General features: G+C 41.3%; 1 protein-coding gene across 2 annotated transcripts in view; it reads left to right on the forward strand.

Annotated features, from left to right (window-relative positions):
* The window catches only part of LOC131691593 (frequenin-1), a 162,087-nt gene that overhangs the window by 99,031 nt on the left and 38,564 nt on the right, over window positions 1–24,492 (forward strand). For both annotated transcript variants that reach the window (XM_058978123.1, XM_058978131.1), the window contains exons 3-4: window positions 24,221–24,245; window positions 24,410–24,458. In XM_058978123.1, coding sequence (XP_058834106.1) covers window positions 24,221–24,245; window positions 24,410–24,458 — 74 coding nt within the window. The remainder of the gene's footprint in view (window positions 1–24,220; window positions 24,246–24,409; window positions 24,459–24,492) is intronic.

The following is a 24,492-nucleotide window of genomic DNA, read 5'->3' on the forward strand; positions in this document are numbered from 1 at the left end:
CATGTCCAACCATTACTGATTTGTTGTGCATCTCTGTCGTATAGGACTTGCCGAAGGTAATCATTGCGTTCGTGAGGATGGCTATCACGACATCGAGCGTGTTGTTTGGCAGTGCACAAAGTACTGTGGAGCCATGTGCCAACTAATAGATTCCCTTCAGGTCCGAGGTCGATCACCCTACGTGCCAGTGCGGGACATCCACTTTTGATGAATGCATTCGGTTTCCGGTAATCCAGAGGAATGTTCCTTTATTGAGGCACAAATTGTTAGTTTCAGTGTAATACTGGCAATGAACTGCTCCGGAATGTCCGTATTGGGGTCAAATCAACAAATGGTTCTAAATCCATGAAATACAGTCTTCTGAGGCAATTCTAATAATTTTAATACCCATATTACCAGTATTCCATAAAAATTCACAAATAGTGTCCCAAAACTAGAACATTCCTCCGAAAATCCGAATTCCTGGGAACCGCTAATCGCGAATATCCGCTTCGTTTTTTTACAGAGTCTTAAAGTATATGAGTTTCTGAAACCAAAACATCCAGATTTTTGCAGTTACCCAGGTACCCTGTTACGTGCTAAAAAAAATCTAGAAGGCCTTCGTCAGCCTTCCGTTTCCCGCATCATCAATTTTATTCCCCCAAAAGTTATGCCTGTTGATGTTCTAAGATGTCACTAAATGCCAACTTTTTGCTTGGGGCAGCACTGAAATTTCTTGGCTTGAAAACTGAAAAGGTACCCTGGTACTCTGAAGGACACAGCAGTTAGCTGTGAGTTTTATAATATTTACCTTTTTTTAATTTGAATTTTTTTAGTAAAACTAGCAGGCACCCCTTTTTGTTTGAAAGATCTTCTAGGGAGACTTAGGATATTCTTGTAACTTTTCCGACTTTCCAAGGATTCTTTGGATTTTACTCAAATTTGTAAAAGTTTTGTTGAGGTTCAAAGACTTTCAGAGCTTTTCTTTCAGTAAGAATCACTTTGATAAAGATTTTTTAGTGTTATCCAACGGGGAAAACAGATCGAAATGGTGAGTTTAACTAAAGCAATTATGTGAGCAAAAAAATCTCCCCTGAGACAGAATTCCAACATGCAACCCTTGGGACTCCGGCCCAATGCAAAAACTCTTGCGGTATCCCTGGGCTATGATGTCGTCTCATGAAGAGCACATGATTATTATCTCGATAGAGATCACACCCAGCCGCCGCACAGTGATCACCTTCCATATAAAAGTCGGACAAAACCTCAAAAGTGGCCCGAATTTGATGAAAACTTCACATTACGGTAATTTTGCGATGCTGAATTCATATTTGATGTTTATTTTTTGTTTTTTATTACCTCAAAATTTTGGTACTTAGGGTGATTCGAAAATTCAATATTTACGAATATAAAGTGCACTATTTCCGAAAATTCATTTTCAAAAAATTAGGTACGGTGAATTTTTAGCTGAATACACATTTTTTCAATTGTTGATAATGATAAGACACATCTATAAATTATATTGGAAACCCTGGGTAGTCAAAGGCTACCATGCGTCTCCTTCAGACGTATCATGAAAAATCACCTTTTTTCATACCTCGGGGCAGAAAGGGGCAAAACAGATATTCATTTTCGGAAAGTACACTAATTTTCAAGTATCATGAACAACAAGCAATCTTTCCGAACCGTTTCAAAAAAAAGTACAGCCACTTTGAACATTATAACTTTAAACTATTGCTCGATTTACTATTTGTTTTCCATGTCGGAGCGAGAAGGAAGGCTTGTATTGACTAAATCGAATGGTAGCTATAAGTCCAGCGAATAACCTTTCCCATGAAATCAGTTTGACCCCAACCGGAATCTTAACTAAAAAGATATATTCATTTGAATAACTTAGATTTAAAAATAGTTTTCCTCAGAATCCATCATCTATTTCACCTTTGAAGTTCTGTAAAAAATCGAACTCTCGTCCTCGTAACTTAATATTTTGAGAAGATTCTATTGAACCTGTTAAAAATCAGAAAAAATCTTAAATCATGAAAAATCTAAAATAAAATTTTGAGGTTTTGTCCGGCTAGGCGACACTGTACGCCGCTGCCACATATTTAATATATTTAACTTCCCCACTGGATACCAAGGCCGGGGTTTTTACTATCGTTTGACGTCTGATTTTATTTCTTTACACATCGTACTTCGGTGGATGATAGAACTAATGGAGACTATCGATTTATGTTCCCTTGCCCAGTTGACAAAGGTATGGCAGATGGTCGGTGGCAGCGGAGGTTGTGTGTGATCTCTAAGGGTTTGTGCATTAGGCCGGAGTCCCAAGGGTTGCAGGTTCAAATTCTGCCTCTGGGGGGAAGCTTTTCACAAAATTGCTCACACACCATTTCGATCTGTTTTCCCCGTTAGGTACCACTAAAAAGTCTTAAAAAAATTATTGGGACATACGTCAAAGCCCAAAAAAAAATAATTCATTTGCACTTTAATAAGTTCATTTTGTTGGCGTTATGCAATATCCTAATTAAAGTATTTTAACCATATTTTTCAAGCTTTCTCAGTGTGCGTGTTTGGGGTCTGCACAAAGCGGTTGCACAAAACTAGCAACCGATGCGATACAGATTACATAGAACATAAAAAATAACGATCGTTTGAAGCTAGATTTTAGTCGGATATATTTTATTTTGCTTTTCAGAAATCTATGAAAAGAGAGCCTTTCTATTTCGAAATTAGTTCTGCATATTGAACTTTTTTTCCATTAAAGCCTTTTACGTCTAAGCTTCCAGGAATGTGCACCGCAATCCAATTTTTTTTCTCGCATGCCTGAACGAACTCACAAATGTGGTTACGTCTGTTTTCCGCCCCTGAATTAACTAAACTCGCAACGACCGTCATGGCTGTTGTGCTCAAGCAGTGAACAAATTGCCCAAGTCCACTCGAAAGTCCATTCGGTAAAGTACATAAACTGTGCAGGGGAAAAAATAGCTAAATACCATTTGCAACAGATAACTGTCGCCTCTCATCCTTCTTCCCCATATCTCCATCCGTTCCGTTGGTAAACGTAACGAATGTACACTTTTGTGAAGTAAAACTTGCATCCAAACAACCTAAATAAAAATCTAACTTGTAGCGGTGGGGAAAAAAAATAAAACTATAAAACGTAGCAGTAGTGGGAAGAGTATACCCGAACTGCCAGCCAACTCGTAATCCAGCGTCTGCTTGGCTTTTCACAAGGCAGCTTTTTTCATCCTCACACGTGAAACCTAACCCCCTCCTCTGGGCACAGGTGCAATACGCCATCGCCATCACTGTTCTATCTGTTTTTTTTTACCAAAAGCTATTGCGAACCGAGTGAACAATAACAGCGGAAAGTGAGATAACCGTTCTTTGGATGAGGAGCCAAATAGTAAAAAAACACCCAGCTCTTGAAAAATTTAGATTCCAATTTCTTCCTCTCCGTCGGATCGTTCGACGCTACCCGGTCGCATCGCGTCACAGTAGGCGACCGAATTTCGGGACTTGCAGGCTGGCTGTCACGTCCGCATTCTTCAAAGTATTAGTTTGAAGTTGGTTCGTTCATGGCTTGCTGCTGGTCGATGATGATCAGTAGTTGGATGAAACGTGAAGTCTTCGAACTTTTTAATTCAATTCACTTTTACCTTTACTTAGAATAGTATGACTGCCGTCAATTGTTACCGATTTGCAATCGGCAGGAATTTTGGATCCAAATTACAATTTTTTTTGAAAGCTAGTTATCCACCTAAAAAGAAAACGAAGAACTAGCAGTCATCTTCCCCTTCGATTCAATTTTCCGTGACCCAACACAACACAGGACTCTTTCTCTCGCTCTCTACCCTAATCAGCGTAAAGTTTGATAACACGTTCGGCAAACCCATTTGGCAAACACCTACGCTGACCTGGGATCATCGAACGAGCCCCCATGTGGGTCATTGCTTTTCATCAAAGTAGACCGCGCTTTCACCTTGGCCAATATCGAGCTGCTTACAATAGCTTGCTATTGCTTTGCCTGCGGTTCCGGTGTTGGCAAAACCGCAACAGCGAACGGAACTTTTGGATAGCTTGTTGTTGTTTTCACTCGTGAGTGGATTACTGGGAACTGGCATTTAAGGTGGATGAAAGATGGTAAAGTTTGTGGAATCGGGCAAAGTTTGGTGATTCTGTTAAGTACAGGTCCTGGCGGGGTTATTCGGGAATTTTGTGGTTTGCTTTACGCACAAGTTTCGTGAATAGAAGATTAGGAAGCGGTGGATGTTTCGAAACGAATTTCGATCGGAATGTATGGAGCTAGAACACGGGCAAAAATTCATTCCTAAATTCACGAACAAACGATCATAGTTTCGTGAACTGAACGATTTACGAAAATCATGACCAAGTTCCTGAAATTGTAAATAATAAACCTCGCATTCACGAAACTATTTGTGTTTCCAAAAAAACTAGTTCACCCCAAATATGTTTATGGCGTTACACTCGACTGTTTGGTTGGGTTACTGTTGTTTTTCCCTGGATATGTTTAGATTTGTTTATGATTCTTATTCATAATTTTAGAATACACAGCCACCAGTTCATGATTTCAGAAGCTAATCCGCGATTTTCCTGATTTCTCATCACGTTTCCTTGCTATTTTATTCATGACTTTTCTATCGGATTTTTCTGTCAGTCTGGCAGAATTTATTATCATGATTTCAGGAACTTTGTCACGATTTTCATAATTTCTATTTACGTTATCGTGATATTTTTGTCATGAGTAGGGTGATCCATGTTCATGATTTCAGGATGTTAGTCACGATTTTCGCAATTTCTGTTCACGATATCGTGATATTTTATTCCAGAGCTTGCTTTCGAATTTGACACGTGGAGTAATGTGACCCATGCTCATGATATCAGCAGTTTTATTCTGTGAAATATATCATGAACACGACATGGTGCTCAATGCAGTTTTAGTTTTCTGTCCAGACATCACACTGAACCTTATCAAATGAATAAAGGGTTATTTGAAAAAAAACTTCCTTGTCCAAGCTGAATTTTTTTTCAGTGTGAATTTTATCGAAAACTAAACCACTGAAAGCCTTAATCATCTCAGAATTCAATTTCCCAATTGCTAGTTACCTGATGCATGCAAAAAGTATTAGTAACAAATTTGGTACAAATTTGAATGAGTGCAAAGATAAGCCGTCATTGATACATGCGAGATTTAACTAAATATCACTTGGCCGTGTACGAAGAAGTATCTTGTCTATGTACCCGCCTGGGAAGTAGAGAACAATGGTGTAGTCTCCAACAGGGGCCTTAATTGCGAAATATGGGGTTTGCTCCTCCAAGAACTTTTTGTTTTGGCCAGTAAAAATTCCGGTTCGCAAGCAATTGGGTTTAGGAAAAATCAAGGAGCATATAAAAACAACTTATTTTCCATCAACCTCATTTCGAACCTTTCGTCGAATCTGCTCTTCCAAATTTTAATCTTTTGGACGGGGCTAGTCTACCTATCCGCCTTTTTGTGCCGCGAGGCGTGAACTGCCGTTATCACAAACAATTGGGCCTACAGCGACTTATTGTAGAAACAACGCACGCTGTGGGAAATACGGAGAGATTCACGAAAAGTTTTCCCACTGTCCCGCATATAAATTATGTGAGGCTAAAATGAATCATTCTCTTAAGGATGGCTCTGATAATGCAAAAGAGCGCTACGCCATTGACAACGATTAATTTCTACATTTCCTTGTACACTAAAGAGCGAGAGTCTGACCATCCCATCGGGGGAACATCTTCTAATGTGCCTATAAATTTCCGAAAGAGGAAAATCAGTTTTCTCTCCTCATCTTGCTCGTAAAGGCCTGAGAGATTGTCCCTTTGAGGGCAGTCCCTATATTTTCCCCCAAGTTTTGCACCATGCATTTGCATTACGATTAAAGGTCAGACGAAACGAGTACCCAACGCGAACAACCGTGAACAGTCTCCTATTTCTTGGTGGGCAGAGATTGCTTAGAATTATGCGCGAAAGAGACTTTTGAACGTCGGATCGCCCTAATTTTTCCCAATATACGTGACGCTACAAAAGCAAATAAAAAACTTGATGAAAGCTGAATAACGCACCGGCACCGGACCGTCGACGGATTAACGGACAGATCATCACAGAAACAATGTTTCGTCTGGTGGCTAGGGCCTACGTTGTGTATTCGATTCATCCTATGATTGGAAAGCACTCTTTGTATTTCCTCGGGAAAACATGGGAGATTTTAAGTACTTTATCAGAAAAATCATAGCAGATTACCTTAGTTTGAATTCTTTCGCAGTGCTCCATTCCGGGTAATGAGAAGGCGGACATTTGGATTGGAATGATGATGAGAAGGTGGCCTTTAGGCATTAGAAGGTGATATTTATGAAAAATCGCGTAGCTTCAACGAGTTTTTAAATATTTCTTCTCAGAGGACGCTCGAAAATTGGCAAATGTCGCGGAGCGATGGAAGTTCAGGAATCCCAAAGGTATCAACAAACCTTGGTCCAAGAGAATGGATCAGGTTTATGACTTCATTCGGGTGATATCTCGGGTCATGTACAATCATTATACGTAGAAGGTTCACCTCCGGTGTATTGAGGTCGTGGAGAGCGATCTCTGCGCTTGTGGTGGCGGTTATCGCGATATTAAACATGTTGTCTGGTCGTGCGCTAAGTGTACCAGGTGTACCAGATCTCCGTTAAACGAATTCCTTTGGCCTCGTTCCAGTCCAGTCCGAGATAATATACCAAATTCGTTACTGACACTTTTTGCATGTATCAGGCAACTAGCAGCTGGGAAATTTGATTCTGAGATGATTATGATTTTCATTGCTTCAGTTTTGGATAAAAATTTATTGAAAAAAAAATCAGTTTGGTCAAGAAAAAGTTTTTTTTTTAAACTTTTTTCCTTAAAAGTGCCCAACTTAAATTTTTGACGGTAGGTAGGGAACATAATTACCTACCTTGGAACAAAATATCATCCAAATCAAAGATGGCAAACCGACATTTAATTTTTAAAATCGATTTTTTTCAGTGTAGAAGTCGATGAAGAATTTTTTCAATATTTTTATTCAAAAATTTGACTAATTTTATGAAAATCACTCCTACAAATTCTTTTTGCAGGATTTGTCATTTTTAGACTATAGCCATTTGAAAAAAAATATAAAAAAAAGTTTGACCCTTTTCAAAAGACAATCTAGATCATTTTTGGAAAAACAAAGTATGCAAAATGGCTTTTTGTGACAAAGTTCTCATGTACAGAAAGTTTCATTAAAATCTGAGAGGGTGCTGCCAACATTTGTTCGAGTTGGCGCGAAATTCGTTATGAACTACTTCACGAATCCATGAATAATAGTTCATAATTTTATGAACTACTTGACGAATCAGAATGGTCAGACGTGACTGTTATGCCAGGAATTATGAAACAGTTCACGAATACATGAATAATATTTTATGATTTCGTAAACTATTAGGAATGGTAAGTAGTGACTATTATACTAGGTAACATGAAAAATATTTCGCGATTTTGTGAACTATTTCACAAGCACGGATATTGTATCGTGAATAATATATTAGGAATCACGAATACATGAATAATATTTAATGTTTTTGTGAATTATTTCACGAGGACGACTGGTAAGTCGTGGCTATTATACTAGGATTCATGAACTAGTTCACATATACATGAATATTTTAAAATTTTGTAATTTATTTCACGGGAAAGCATGGTCGTGACTATTTTACTAGGTATCATGAACCAGTTCACGAGTTCATGAATAATATTTCATGTTTTAGGAATTGTTTCACGAGCACGGATATCGGATCGTGACTGATATATTAGGAATCATGAATTAGTTCACGAGAATTCATGAAAAAAATCCGAGTGTCGTGAAATAGTGAAATATCCAGAATGTTTTGATTTTGTGAACTAGTGTTCCTAAACCTATAAATAATATCATGAGTCAGCCTTTGGTTTTATGAATAATATTCATAATGTTGTGAATTAGTTCACATACAGAAAATAGATTTGGTAATGACATGGCGGAAACTGTGAACGAAGTTCACAAAACAAAAACCAATACTTCCAATAGCTTTATGTTGGTGTTACTGAAGGGAAATTGACCATAATGATAAACACATGATTTTTGTTTATTCTCCTGTTTTCGTAAAGCAAAAACGTGATTGATTGTTCTAGAATTCATGGCACTTTATTCACGATTTTGTGTTGAATTTTTAATTCTGTGAAGCATTCATTTTTTTAAATGTGTACTGCAAAATGATCAATTTTATTTTACCGATAATTTTCTCGGAACGAAATAAAATTAGTTTTGAATTGTTATTTGAATGCATATACCCTTCGGAGAGCCGGTGAAAGGTGGTTAGAAAATATTTTTGTAGAGTACTCATCGGGGCTCTAAATCCCCAGTTCCATCTACGAATCCAGACATCATGCACAGTCGCTCGGACATAACAATGCGTATTTATTCGCATATCGGCACCGACAAAAACATTGATGTAACTCAAATATATTATTTGCTGAGTACAACATTATACCAGCAAAATAGTCCGCTTGTGAAAGCTATTCTATCATAATTTGTTCCCTTTCCACTATTATACATTTGAGAAAACATCCCATCCCACCCGCGCTCAAGATTGGACGGAAAAATTGACCACGCTTGGCTTAACGAATCCATTTCATGCTGGCAGCTCGCTTCGGTCCTCCGGTCTGGTTGGTTGCGTATTCTGGTCTTGGCGGAAGCCTGTCGCAGGGCCCCCTTTATTCATAGGAACCAAAACAGGATATTAAAATCGAGCCGAGCTCAATAATTGAATTTGTTCCTTAATTTCTTTCAGAGTTTGAGTTTTTTTTTCGCTGCCGTAAGGTAGTAGCACATCGTTTCCACGTGTTCGGTTTCCATGGGTTCTGCCTAAAAAAGTCCATGGCCTGCTGGGTTTGAATTGGATTAAAATTCACAGACAAATTCCTGTTCATAATTTTTCTTGCTCCGCTGCGATTCAAAATAATATTCAACGTTTAAAGTGAACGTGTTTACACGTTTTCCAGTTGATTATCGAAATAAGGATTTCGACTGCAAACTTTTGGGAATAAACATTTGCCGTCTCATAGCTAGTGCTGTTTTAATGCTACGAAGTTCCACAAAAGTCCAACCATTCCACGAAGATGTTGTATTTTATTGGATCGATTTTTGAAATTGCATCATTAAAACCGGTCATAATCATAATGGTGAGTGGGAAAATTACCAGGCTGCCATTTCAATTAAAACGCTATTCGACATTAGCTCAACTCATTTCCCTTTGGCCCGCTAACGAGCGATATAATTCGCCCCGTAACTGTGCTCAGCCACCATCGCAGCATGCCATTAAAGTGTCACATTTTCTTCAAATAGTCCCCCTGGGGAACATAAACTGCCTTTTCCTAGCACCTTCTGCTGTCATCGGAGCTAGGAATTCATCTGGTTCCTATCCGATTACTGGAAAACATCAACTGCTCTAGGGTATCGTTGCCGGTGTCAGATGAAAGGTAAACTTTCCGTTTCGCATATTTTGCGGAGTCCTTAGTGATGAAAGGAGATCCTTGCCAGTTACGCTCCTTAGAGGTGTTATTAACCTGAACTCCAAACCGCGCCGGGCGGAGAAAAACCATCCCAGCAAGCCACTAGGTTTTTTGTCGCCATGTCTGTCACTCGAGCATCACGAAAGCTGTATTGATTACATCCATTTGTGGCCTCCTTCGATTTGATTCAACTGACCCCTTCCCGTTGTCACAGCAAAGAAACGACAACAACCATGCGAGAGAAGGAAGTACGTACGTCCTCGCCACTGCAACAGTTACACAGAGTGGCTGCCTAATGACCGCCTACTTAAGTGCCTCTCTGTTTATCGTCATTATGCTTCAGGCTCGTAAAAACCATCAGCGTTGATGGCGCACCGTGCTTCGAAACATGCCTTATCAACCTCATCGGTGGACGCATCGTTTTTCTCTCCCATGGGGGCTTTCGCTGACGTTGTGTACCTCTGAGTTCAACCCGTTCCGGGGGGAATCACCGCAACCGGAAATCGCAATAAATAATGCAGGATGATATGAGGAAAATTGTATAAATTATGCGAGCATAATTTCAATGCGGAATTCATGGCACCTTCTGCTCGGTACAGATCCAGTGCTTGCTCTGAGGGAAAGATGAGCGCTCGTGTTTGAAATTTATGATTGTAGCGAAAGTACTCTTTTCCCCGTCATCAGGTTTACTGATGGAGGTGGAACCGCTTTGTCACAGTCATATCCGAAAGCCAGTGCCGCCACCTACAGACGGGGATGAACCGGTAAAATTGCGAATGCCATAAATTCTTCTGCATCACAAACACACAAACTCGAATGGATACCTTCACGCCCCCCCCCCCTCCGCATGCTATAGGGGAGCCGCAGAGAAGATGCCAGGGTAGGGAGGTGGGAATATTTTATTGTTGTTTGTGTGATGTTTATGATAGGTATGAATGCAACTGTCACCGACCAATTTTTCAATCTTCATTGATCAATCTTCAAACTTTAATCATCATAAAATCTGCTTCGACTCAAAAATTCATAATTTTGTTGAATCCAACTTTGACTGGACTCTCTTCTGGCATTCGCGCTACGCGCCTAGCTTTCTCTAGTCGTTCGTATTTGACGACTGCTTTCCACGTAATATTAAATTAAGGTTTGTTCTAGATGTGCTCCGATTTCGATGCAACCTTCAGCGTGGGATGGGCTTTGACCATAGCTAACTACTTTAGTTGGAAGTGGGGCAAAACGGACATTTATCTGAAGAAATTGTTTGGCTACCCGAAACATTACTCGCCACCAGCTTGTTGTTTTAGACGTAAATTGTGGGAGCTGTTTGTATTTTATGTCTAACCCGTGCCAATTTGATTTCAGCTTGGATTTCTCGATTTCTGTTGTGCCCTCACGCGCAAATGACTTCACTTCCTTTTTCTCTTCTTTAACAGATTAAAAAACTGTCCCGTGGTACCAGCTGGGGTGCACGGGCAACCTTGGGAAGATCTGGCATCCAACCCCGGTGGAATCTTTGGTCATATGCTGACAGGAAAGGGAGGGCCTGGTGAGCACCGCTTCCTACAACCCCAACGATCGAGCTGCTATTAACCCTCGGCTAGTTACAGTTCTCTAGTTTCAATGAGCTTGTAAGTTGAAATGCAAGCGATCGAGTGCTTTCGATTCTCACACTGATAAAACGACAAAAAAGAGGCTTTTAATTTCATTGTGTCTTAGGAGCGATGATTAGTGATTCGTTTGGAATTTAAGCTTGCCTTTTTTGAGGGTTAAGAAGAATTTTGACCATGCGATCGCCCGAGAAGGAATCCCCAACTACTTCTGGTTTTAGTATGCGGCACAATACGAACGACCATAGGCTGGTGCTGGACAGCAGGCTTCCAAGAGGAACGAGTCCCAAGAGCCACTGCTGCGAACGGACGCAGTTAGCGTCCAAAGACAACATACAGCATGGAACGCAGCACCTGTGAGGAATTCTGCAAAAAGGAGACGCCAGCTGCTCTCCCTCACGGAGAAATAGAGGCGTAGGTTCATGTGGACGATGGAGATAAACAAAAATTCGTGATCAACGCCTACTATCTTTGTACAGCGCTTAAGACCGACATGAGCAAACGACCTCAGATACTCGGACGTCTGAATCAGAACGCAAGGCATATCGTCCGCAACACTATGCGCTCCCCAGCGGAAATCTGATCTGATTCAGCAGGAAGTGCAGAGAGCTGAGTAGAAAGAACGTTCAGTAAGGTTAAGCGCGTCATTTGCGAGTAAGAGCCGCGAATCTGCAGCGCTGGCGTAAGTCATATACAGTTCAAGTCCCCTTATTGCCAAAAGACCCACCCCTTGATCAGCAGCTACTACGCAAACTGGATGGCGGATAGATCAGGAACATCTGTGATACAAGTTACGGGCAGATTCCCCATTCAAGAAGTGATAGAACGCCCACATGAGGGTTTCGTGATCGCCAAAATCAACGACTTCTTCGTGTGTAGCTGTTACACTCCTCCAAGGTGAATGGTAGAGCAGTTCAGCCTAATGCTGGAGCAGTTGATCGGTCGGAAGCCGGTAGTCATTGGTGGTGACTTCAACGCCTAGGCTGTGGAAAGGGGCAGTATAGTAAGTAAGGTTCTCACATTTCGGAGAGACGGGAGGGAGTCTATCGCTACCGTATCGGTCAACGGAACCCTGCTGTAGTACGGAGAAGGAAGACCGGTGAACGAAAGTGGAAGACGAAAGCCTTCAACAAAGACCTCTTCGTTGAGACACTTCGGTCGAACGGCAGGACCGGGAACGTGGATGCGGCTGAGCTAACAAGAACGATTGTAGAGGCTTGTGACGCCATAATGCCGTGAAAGCTGGAACCACGCAACAAACGGCGTCCAGCTTACTGGTGGAACAAGGGTCTTTTCCCGAAGCACGATCCAACTATCTGCCCACCAACACCGTCCGGCGAAGAAGAAGGAGCAAACACGGACGATCGGCAAGTAACTAATGACGAGCTCGCGGAAGCATCGAAGCGCATGAAATTAAAGAAAGCTCCCGGTCCGGATGGAATATCAAACGTGATGCTGAAAGATGCGACTCTGGCATATCCGGACATGTTCAGGAAGTATCTAAATGAAGGTAACTTCCCCGAAATGTGGAAGGTCCAGAAGCTGGCGTTGCTGCCGAATTCAGGGAAGCCACCGAGCGATCCGGCCTCTTATAGGTGCGTATGCCTGCTGGATACGCTCGGAAAACTCCTGGAAAATGATCCTTAACAGGGTGACGAAATTCACAGAGGATGAACTGTCCACGCTGCGATTCGGATTCCGCAAAGGAGCATCGACAAAAAAACTGCGCGATTTGGTCTTCATTACGGATGAAGTGGTTGCGAAGTATCGCGACACGGGCCCAATATCGCGCCCCAGGATCCCGAAGCTGCAGTATTTCTTTAAGTTGACCTGCGCGTTTCAGGCCATGAACGGCAATGTTCTTCCAATGCACCTGGAATCTGTGCAGAACCTGGAAGACCTGCAAGAAGCTAAAAGTATTCTATGCTACAGTGGCAACCGTTAGATGTTTAGGATACGGACATACACCTAGAGGCGACCCACCCCAACATCACCGGGAAAGAAGATGTAACTCCATGGCAGCGGGAGATTGAAGAGTCGGATCTCAAACAAACCTGCCGCTTTTAGAAGGCTGACGACGTATAGAAAACGGCATAAGATCGCCGAAATTATGCTGTCATGTGACTGCGATTGCAAATGCTGGAAGATGAACAGCTGCCGGAGAAACTCGACACTTTTAGTACAGCAGTTGAGTGTCTTATCAAAAAGGCTAAGGCGGTACACAGACGGCGAAGCGACGACAACAAAATCAGATATTCAGTGATAACGAGCGAGCGTAATATGACCAAATCAGCCACGAGAAGCCCGATTTCAGCGAAGGTCTACCGGATCTCGACGATATCACTAGCTTTTTGGTCGGTATTCGGAAGGCTTCGTACAACATCGCGAGGGACAACCGTGGCTAAGGCTCGAGGAGGAATGGGCAGGTGAAGAAATTGTCGAGATGTAAGCTGTCACCGTCGAAACCAATGATGTATGCGAGGCGACGCGATACCTTAGGAATTAGGGCGGCAGCTGGACCAGACGGTGTCCAAAACTTTTGGTACAAGAAGCTGACCGTTGTACATCATATGATGGCTGAATGTTTGAACAATGCGGACTCAGTTCAGCAACATGTCCAACCCATCAAAGTACAGACGAATTTCCTGTCTACGAAGTCCGTACAAGATCGTGAGCACACAAGGCATACGACTCTATACACCGAACTCGTTCCTCATCAAGGTATTGGAGAAGTATAAAATTGATCCTCTATTCGTGAGGTTCCCGCGGCAAGCGATGATGGCTCGACGGAACCAGCAGTAATAAAACTAGCCTAAATGATTAGTGGCGACATCGGCATGAAGCTTGGCCTAGAGAAATGCCAATCTGCTCGGCTACTATCAGGGAGATTGGTCGACACAGGTGGCTACAAGATCGACGAAGGTGAGATGATTCGGGACATGGTTCGTGGTGAATCTTATAAGTATCTCAGACTCTGGTAACTCCTTGGGATTCGTCTCATCGACATAAAACCTGAACTCCGAGATAAGTTCTCGAGTCAAGTGGGCTGTATCTTGAATACTTTCCTGGACGCGGAGAATGAGCTTAGAACAATCAACACGTTAGCTGTCTCGTGTTAACCTACAGTTTCGGTGTCATCAAATAGAGCCGGTCTGACCAGGAAGAGCTTGAGAGAAGATGGAGGAAGGCGTTTAGACAAGCAGGAATGCGCCATCCTCAATCGGCGCTGGAGAGATTCACATTGCCACGGGATAGTCGACATTCAGGCATGTAGCCTATTAATAGCATACCAAATTGATGTTTATCCGTGGGGGTCCGCAGCAACCCAGGGTGATTTGTAAGGGGTCCGTGGAACGAAAAAGATTGAGAATCGCTGGATAGAACAAAAAATTTGACGCTTCTGACACTCCAAAAACTTTCTTCGGCTTAGCAATGCAATATGCTCTACAGGCTACATTTTTCCTTAAGGTGAAAAGTTTAGAGAGATTTTTCTCCATTAAGAAAAAAGCTGTGTAAAGCTAAGCGCGTTAAGGGCACAAAACCTTTAACATAATTAGTTACGAAATTTGCGCTTCGACTTCGTCTCGTCAGAATTTAACAGTGCCAAGAGTAAGCTAACTTAGTGCCAAGAATAAGCTCGCGTTGGATTGACGCTAGCTCTACAAACGGAAACCCAATTTGTGTTCCAGATAATACCCCTAGTGGCGCCGTCGATTTCTATAACCGAAGCGGGGATGTAGACATGGTTTTCAAAGGTAAAGCGCATGGTAGAAACGATCGCGCTTACCTGTTTGAAGCGACGGGCAGGTCGCAGGTATGCGAATTTTTCGTCTCGGTCGAGCAATTTTTATCGAACTTCAACAATAAATATGGTCAGTCTATATATACCAAAACAACGAATTTTGCGCTATATCGAATTCAGAGTTGGCAACACCCTCTCAGATTTTAATGAAACTTTCTGTACACTTTCTGTCTGTCTAGACTGTCTTTTTTCAAAATTAGTCCAATTTTTGAATAAAAATATTGAAAACATTCTTCATCGACTCCCACGCTGAAAAAATCGATTTTAAAAATTTAAAGTCGATTTACAAATAAAACCCATCCTTGATTTGGATGAAATTTTGTTTCAAGATGGGTAATTATATTCCCTACCTACCGTCAAAAATTCAAGTTGGGCACTTTCAAGGAAAAACAGTTATTTAAAAAAAAACGTTTCCTTACCCAAACTGATTTTTCAGTGTGTTTTTAGATAAAGAAAGAAGCGAACCAAATGCTCGTTACACTAAGCCTTTGTTCGCCGGAGGAAAACACAATCCAATAAATATTTAGAGCAAATTGTTACACCGTCGAACATTACGGAAGTCGTTAAATGAATGAAAGACAACAGTTGAAGCTAATTGCTCCAAAAAGCATTTGTTTTTCATTGTTTAATTTTTTATTCTTGAAGTTGATAGGAACATTGAAGAAGACCCCAAGTTTACTAGGAAAGACTGAATTTTTACAGCCTATCTATACGGAGGATGAAATATCAAATATCTGTTGATTCAACCGGTTAAACGAAAACTCCGAAGTCAGACGGACTTATCTAAAGGATACACGCCAACTATGAATAAGCCATGTCAATACAGCAATGACAGGTGTGTAAAAACAAAAAATGCACAGCTCATGTTTTAAAGAATGAAAAAATATTCAATTGCTTTTTTTTCGATTTTCTATTCGCTAAAAACAAATTATAGCAGAATTACACGGAACATACCTGGCTTAAGAGTGTTAAAAACCATAAATTACGTGATCAATCCTGCAATGCTTCGTGCCACGAAAAAAAGCCAACTGATGCCGCTAACCGCAATGGGTCGCAAAGTTGGAGACAGAATATTACTATTCCTTTCAGTCTCTGATCTTCAATCTAATTGCATTTAGCCTAATTGCCCAATGAAGGGATATTTCGTCTAACTGGTAGCAAGTTGGCGTCAGTTACTGACGAGTAGATCACGAAACATTCAAATTCAACTTCTTTAAGTTAGGTTTTACGCCTTTGAGTGTAAATTTGCACATCAGTTTTTTTCCTTGAAGAAATTGAATAATTTTATTCTCAAATCTTTCGTAAAGCATCCCTAACGAGTGATTCAAATTATCCCTATCAGGTTTCCTTCGATGTTTCAAATAGCTAAACTCGATATCAATGAATTTGAAGCGAATGTAATCTGATTCCGATCGGCGACAGATAGGTAGCTGGCTCTGATATGCTGTCAAATATTTGCCTAGCAAATATCTGCAGATACGCTTCTATCGGTGTAGGTAAATATGTTTATTCTTCAATAGCGTATGCATAATCTAGTGTCGGTAACATGTTCGTCAGTTGTGGAAGTTGACATTAGCTATCGACAGTAGATGCTGATTGGATTCGGTTATTATTTTAAGGTTAATCAGTAATTACATTTCAATTAAGTTTCGAGAGAATTGGTAACAGTTGAAGAAATGACGATTACAATAATTTAAGCTCCTCTTCTCTCTATCATGAAGTGTGGCAGTGAGCAGCGTAAGCGCCACTCTTAGTGACTATATTGACATCACGCCTAATTTCGCTACCTTAAATCACAAATTTAGTTTTATATTGCATTTTTTAATTAAAATATGGGATCGATTAAACACAATAGTCTGAAGCTTCATTTGTTAGACGAACCATATGGTGAAGATTACAAAGTTAGCTCTTAGTTACAGTATCGAAGTATTGTATCAGACGTTTTCTCTGTTTAATTTATTCATGAAACTAAGACGACAATTTCCTGTCCGGTACTATTTCGATGCGAGGGAAAATCCACGTGCTTGAAAAAAAAACAAAGTTTCAATGTGGTTTAACCTGTTATCTACTGAACGGGCACTGGAATCGATTAGAATGAAATGAATAAATTATTCAGTTCGGTCACACTTCTGATTGTCCTAGGAGCTTTTTTTTATGTTCGTTTTAAAGTAGTTGGCTATGACCGTTGCAACTTTAAGGGCCCCAACTAGATACTGTCAACTCTCCGAAAGTCGCGTAAATGTCTAGCTTCAGGCGACCACCTGCTGCTCTATGAAGATTACACGACTATCGAAGATGAACCAAATAATAATTACCCCTTTTCGTTATCAACTGATCAGCTGCAACAGCTTTGCCTTTTGTTCCGAATTAAAAGCATCGAGTTCGCAGATGGTTGATAAATTTTCGCCATTATAAATAATGAGACAGTACACACCCACTCCTTCTTTTACCAGCAAAATGGCAACGTTTATTCCAACCGTGGCAGCAATGTGAAACTCATTTTATCATTTCAAACAGAACAGGAAGCTCCATAAACAGTCGGAAATGAATTTCATTTACGATGTAAACAGTTTGTTAACATTTAGTTGATTCGAGATGTTCTCCTTACTCCTTCCGCCTTAAGCTGACGTGGCTCCTCCGGCAAGCAAAAACAGATGCAAAACTCGGCAACGAGTGAAATCAGATGCAAATTGTTTCCCACTCTGCAAAGGATCTGATTCTGCGGAACACAACAATTTGTTGCGCAACGATAAAAGTAGGCTACTATGATGGACGACAACGGTCTTCGGAATAATTTTCACCACAAAGTGGCAAACGGGGTTTCCTGAGAGAGAGACAAAGCCTGCTGTCTGGTTTTGAAAAGCGAATGACAACCGGGGGAGACAGGGTTACGCTTTGTCACACGCAATATGGGCACTAAAACGCTAACACACTCACTCACTCACATTGCGGTAATCAACATTGTAGCCGACTAAATTCGATCGATGGGACACGGCCATCCGGTTGAAGTGTGGACACCGGCATTTGGGTGCATATGGAATCTGCCCACAAACAACTGTGGCACGTGTTGTCGGATGGGCGGAAAAATCGATTTGCATCCTCCCATCCGGCGCATTTCCGATTCGTGTCCTGGCGGTGGCTTTGATTTGATTAAATGTACACATAGAGAAAGGTAGTTTTTGTGTCGTTCTGGACTCGAAGCCAAACTTATACCGTACAAAACTTTCTAGTTCCCCCGCCCACCACAACGAACGGTAGTTAAAATTCATACAGCATAAATTTTACTCGGAAAAAGTTTAGAAATAAAATAAAATCGAGTCACGATCGGATCGCAGTGAGCTGTGAATTTCACTTGACAGCATCAAACAGAACTACAACCAGTCGGTCGGTTGGTCGGTCAGTTGGTGGTCGTTGATGGTTTACCATTGCATTTCGGCGTCGTCGTCGTCATCCGTCGAACCATCGCTTACTCCAGTCAGGTCCCTTCTAGCTGTCCATCCCTTTGATGACAGCGGAAAAGGAAAAGTAAGAAAAAGCAAAGTGTCGGGCGAGAAACTTTGCTGTACCACTGTGGGCTTCGGTACGTGATTTTTTTCTTTTTCAAGGAAATTTCGATGAAAACTTTGCCTGAAAGTGATAATGAACTGTGTTCGACATTTTTTTTTTACTTCACTTCGTCGTGTAAAATCCGACTGGTTTGTCATTTGGTGATGGGACGCCGTTTCGGGACAAATTGCTGAGTAGGTCGTTAGCTAGGATATGGAACCGAAACGGATGAACTAGTTGATAAGTCGAGTGAGTGGATGAGTGGGTGAAAATAGTACTTGTTGAGAGTAGTAGAAATCGGGAAAAGAAAACTAGGGAGGATATTTTCCAAAGGATTTATGAGACTTTTGTAGACAAACTAACTAAACTTATTCATTCATCTTTCTCATTCTTAGATCTCGCTTCATGAGGGAAGTGCACGTTACTGATGCAGTAGTTTAAAAAACAGCCTTTAATTCTCACTACACACATCATTTTGCTAATCGCCTGCCACTTGATCACGCGTTGGCGTATCGTACCATACATAATAAAGCCGGTTTCCAGCTCTTTGAACGGTCTAATAGCATCCTTAAACTCCCTCAGCTTGGTTGTTTTTTGTCGTTGACCGTCATGGTGGTATATCAAGCTCGGCAGCGTAATTTTTTTTGTTCTTCAAGTTAAGCTCGGAGACCGTGCAACCTTAGATCAAAGCAGTATATTTTTCCCGCAAGAAATTGAGCCCATGGGTAACTCCGCATTTCATTTTATGATTCATAATCGGAAGTCTTTTTCGGGTTGTTGAATTAAGCAAAACAGACCTCTCGCTTTCGTTAGCATTGTTTGTGGAAAAACGGGTGCGTCAAAATATTGGCTTAGCTTGTGACTATAGCTGATAATGTAACAGGAAATATCGCTTCCGTGCTTTGCTTAACGAATGACATTTACTAGGGTTGACTGCGGTAAAATTTAGCTAGAAGTTAAAAATAATATTCCGTAGTGATAATATCACGTGTCCAAAGAACTTGCTTGACTTGGAATCACCAAAAAAATTGAAATAGAATTTGAAATAAATCACAGTAGGCTGGTGTCCTGCTTCACTGACAGTTCGCGTACGAATAGGAAATAGAAAATATTGAGAAATTTTAGTGATTGACAAACATTCTTCTTTCTCAAAAGTAATAGAAATGGAACTTAAAAAGAACTTACAGTGGAAGTGTTTCTGTTTTTATTGCTCATACTCATGCGACCTTTGATCATATGATAACGACTTTTCGGGAAAACTGGAATCTGACTAACTGGAAATAAATCAAATCAATTTGCAATGTGTAACTCGTATTTTTTGATTTTACCTCAATTGCGTGTGACTGTCAAAAAGTGAACGGTTGTAAATTGAAGCATGTGTGTACATAGTTACATAACAAAGAACGAATTTCTAAAACATATCCGAAATTTCAGTGGTTAAATCTTTTTTCGCTCACTCAAGGTTCGGTAACTAGTGTGAGTATACAGGATGGCGATCGTGTGTGTCATGTCATGTCACGGTGTTCAGGAGTGTTTCAGTTCTAGATTCATAATTTTGACAGTTCTATAATATAAATCAGAAAATTTTAAAATTAGAACTTACTGTCCCGACCAGCAGCTTTAACAAGTGACTAGATTCTAGACTGTGAACTATGGACTCTTCACGCTGGATTCTGGACACCGGACTCTGGCCTCGCTATTCTGTGCTATGGACTTTGAACTATGCTCTCTGAGAACGTGATTCTGGACTGTGGAATCCGAACTCTAGACTCTGAAGTCTGGACTCTGGAATCTGCACTCGGGACTCCGGATTCTGGACTCTTGGCTCTCCCCATCGGGTCTCTGGATTCTGGTCTCTGGACTATGGGCACTGAACTTTAGATGCTGGACTCTTCACTCTCATCGCTGGATGATGGACTCTTGGCGCTGGCCTCGAACTTCCGTACTATGCACTCTGGATACTCTGAACCATGGGCTCTGGTATCCGGTAACTCTGAACTTTAGGCTCTGCACTCGGGTCTCTGGATTCTAGACTGTGGGCTCTCTCCTCGGGACTCTGGACCAGTGCTGAGCTCCATCACGGTACTGATCTCAAACCTACTAGACAAAAGAGAATGAAACGGTTAGCAGTTAAAACTGTAAGCAATGCTTATTGAGTTGCGGTTCTCACTTCAATGAATTGGCAACAGTAAGACTTCAGAATCTCTCACTCATTGGAATCATTACTGAGAGAATTTGAAACTGACCATCATTTTATTTACAATCTAAATACGGTTATGACGGTCATCTTATTACAAGCAACAAGCTATTATTAACAAACAGGCTGTTTCACACAAATAGCTTTACATAAAAGAAACAGAATGGTGGGGAGAAAATCAACAAAACACCGCTTGCTGCCTGAACAGACTGATAATATTTCGTTTGCCATACTAATACAAAATAAATGGTACTGAATCTATCTACAACTTCAATACGCTCTCTCTCGTACGGCTTCTGTGAGAGATAGTTAACTGAAACACCAGGCGAGGAAAATTGAAATGAAATAACGGTTATTATTGTGCTGATACGGTTATTTAATATTTACCGTCACTATTCACAGACCATTGCGTGAATTGTGACGGTAAATATTACGTGAGATTACACAGCTCTGCTCTAGATTCTGGTCTCTGTGCTCTGGGCTCTGAACTCGGGACACTGGGATCAGTATTTTTGGTTGAGAACTCTGGTCTCTGAACTCTGGTCTCAGGATTCTCTTCTCTGGAGACTCTGAGCTCTAGATTCTGGACTCTGAACTCTGGATGCTGCACTCTTCACGCTGAGTTCTGGATTCTGGATACTCGCCTCGAGATTCTTTGTTATAGACTCTGGATTCTAGTCTCTGGGTTCTGGGCTCTGTGCTCTGGAGTTTGAACTCTTGCCTCAGTATTTTGGGTTAAGTGCTTCGGGCTCTGGATTCTGGTCTCAGAGCTCTGGCCACAGTAATTTGGGTTGAGATTCCGGTCTCTGTGCTCTAGGCACTGGGCTCAGTATTTTAGGTTGAGGACTCTGATCTCGGGACTCTGAACTCTTGTCTCAGGATTCTCTTCTCTGGACTCTGAGCTCTAGATTCTGGACTTTGAACTCTGGATGCTGCACTCTTCACGCTGAGTTAAGGACTCTCTTCTCGATATTCTATGTTATGGACTCTGGATTCTGGCCTCTGGGTTCTGTACTCTGGAATCTGAACTCTTGCCTCAGTATTTTGGGTTAAGTAATTCGGGCTCTGGATTCTAGTCTCAGGGCTCTGGACTCTGGCCACAGTAATTTGGGTTGAGGACTCCGGGCTCGGGACTCTGGACCCAGGAATTTCGTCTCGGTTCTCTGAAATCTGAACTTTGGACTCTGCATTCTTAACTCTGGATTCTGAGCTCTTGCCCCGAGATTCTGTGCTATAGATTTTGGACTGTAGACTGTGGTCTCGGAGCTATGGGTCTTGATTCTGGACTTTGGACTCTGAATTGTGGACTCTGGACTCTAAACTCTGGACTATGTACTCTGCACGCGGGACTTTGGATACTGGACTCTCTCCTCGGGACTCTGGGTTCTGGTCGCTGGGCTATAGAATCTAAACTCTGGATTATCGAATTTAAAATCTGGACTTTGAGCTTTGGAATCAAGACTCTAAAGTCTGGTCTCATTATTTTTGGTTAGGGGCTCTGGACTTTGGGCTTTGAGCTCTGGATTGTGTGCTGTAGACTGTGGGCTCAGTATTTTGGGATAAGAAGTCTAGATTCTGGTATCTGGGCTCTGGATTCGAGGTTTTGGACTCTGGGCTCTGGCATCTGAAATCTGAACTTTGCGCTCTGGACTCTGAACTGTGTACTCGGACCTCTGGATTCTGGACTCTGAGCTCTGTCTTCGGAATTCTTGGTTCTGATCGCTGCGCTATGGACTCTGGACTCTGCATGCTCGATTCTGAATTCTGGATGGTGGACTCTGGTCTCGCCTCAGTATTTTTGGTTGAGGACTCGCGGATTCTGGTCTCTCTCCTCGGGATTCTGGGCTATGGACTCTGGCTACAGTAATTTGAGTTTAGGACTCTGGACTCAGGATTCTCGTCTCTGTTCTCTGGACTCTGCATTCTTATTTCTAGATGCTGAACTCTCGCCCCGAGATTCTGTGCTGTGGACTCTGGATTGTAGACTGTGGTCTCTGGATCTTGATTCTGGACTTTAGACTCTGTGGGCTCTAAACTCTGGTCTATGCACTCAGGACTCTGGACTCCGGACTCTGGGCTGTCTCCTCGGGACTCTGGGTTCTGGTCGCTGGGCGATAGAATCTAAACTCTGGATTATCGAATCTGAACTCTGGATTCTGGACTCTGAGCTCTGGAATTGGAACTCTAAACTCTGATCTGATTATTGTGGGTTGGGGGCTCTGGACTTTGGGCTCTGAATTATGTGCTGTGGACTCTGGGCTCAGTATTTTGGGATAAGAACTATAGATTCTGGTTGCTGGTCTCTGGGCTCCGGACTCGAGGCTTTGAACTCTGCCATCTGAACTCTGAACTTTGCGCTCTGGAGTCTGAACTCTGCACTCCGATCTCGGGGTTCTGGACTCTGAGCTCTGTCTTTGGAACTCTTGGTTCTGATCGCTGCGCTATAAATTCTGGACTCTGCATTCTCGACACTGAACTCTGGATTCTGGACTCGCCTCAGCATTTTGGGTTATGGACTCTGGGCTATGGAGTCTGAGTTCTCTCCTCGCGATTCTGTGTTCTGGTCTCTGGACCCTGAATAAAAATACACTGAAAAAAATCAGTTTGGACAAGCAAAAGTCTTTTTTTTTCAATTTACTTTTCCCTTGAAAGTGCCCAACTTTAATTTTTGACGGTTGTTAGGGAACATAATTACCTATCTTGGAACGAAATTCAATCCAAATCAAAGATGAGGTTTTTTTTTGTAAATTGACTTTCCATTTTTAAAATCGATTTTTTCAGTGTAGGATTCGACAAAGAATATTTTCAATATTTGTATTAAAACATTTGTCTAATTTTGTAAAAAACACTCCTGCAATATTGTTTTGTAGGATTTATCGTTTGAGACTATAATTATTATTACTATTATTTGAAAAAAAAATGGTAAAAAGCTTGACCCTTTTTAAAAGACAGTCCAGATCATTTTTGGAAAAACAAAGTAGGCTTTTTTGACAAAGGGTTCATGTACAAAAGTTCCATTAAAATCCGAGAGGGTGCTGCCAACTCTGAATACGATTTAGCACGAAATTCGTCAAGTGTTCTAGCTAGTTTAATATTCATGTCCCACCATGTCTTCAGCGTTACTGGACTCATATTTATTTTGCCCCAGTCTATCGGGTCTAAGTGTATGTACTCAATACTCGCTAAGCATTTAAAACAGTTTTAAATTTTAACAGTTTAACAGCTTTAAATTTTAAAACAAAACACTGCTGGGGATGTGATTGTTCCAGTTCCAGTTTTACTTTGAAACTCCTATATAAAATAAAATGCTGCTGAGCATGCTCTTACGCTAACGTTGTTCTGTCAAACAATCTTATCAAAAAATGGTTTCCATCCAAGCAACCGATTGTAACTGTATTCATCAGGCACTTGTCTATCTATGGAAAACATAGAACAATCTTCCTTATTCATAAACCTATATTCCAATGATAAAGCCTAATACATTTCTCTTTCTCCAACTTTTTCAGTCACAGAAAAGGAAATTCGACAATGGTAAGTAAATAGTCACGCCTGAAAGCTTAAGGAGGACGCAGTACGACGAGAACCATTGTTTGTCTCTAAGCAAGTGGTGCGAAAAGTACGGAAAATCATCGAATTCGATTAATTTTTTGCTTCTTTCTTTTCCTGATTCTTCCGCAAAATAACACCCCTCGCAGGCACAAAGGATTCCTGAAAGACTGTCCGAACGGACTGCTGACAGAGCAGGTAAGCTGGAGGATTAATTTTCAAATCGATTTAT

This window comes from Topomyia yanbarensis, chromosome 1 (genome assembly GCF_030247195.1).
Source record: "Topomyia yanbarensis strain Yona2022 chromosome 1, ASM3024719v1, whole genome shotgun sequence".
Taxonomy (NCBI): domain Eukaryota; kingdom Metazoa; phylum Arthropoda; class Insecta; order Diptera; family Culicidae; genus Topomyia; species Topomyia yanbarensis.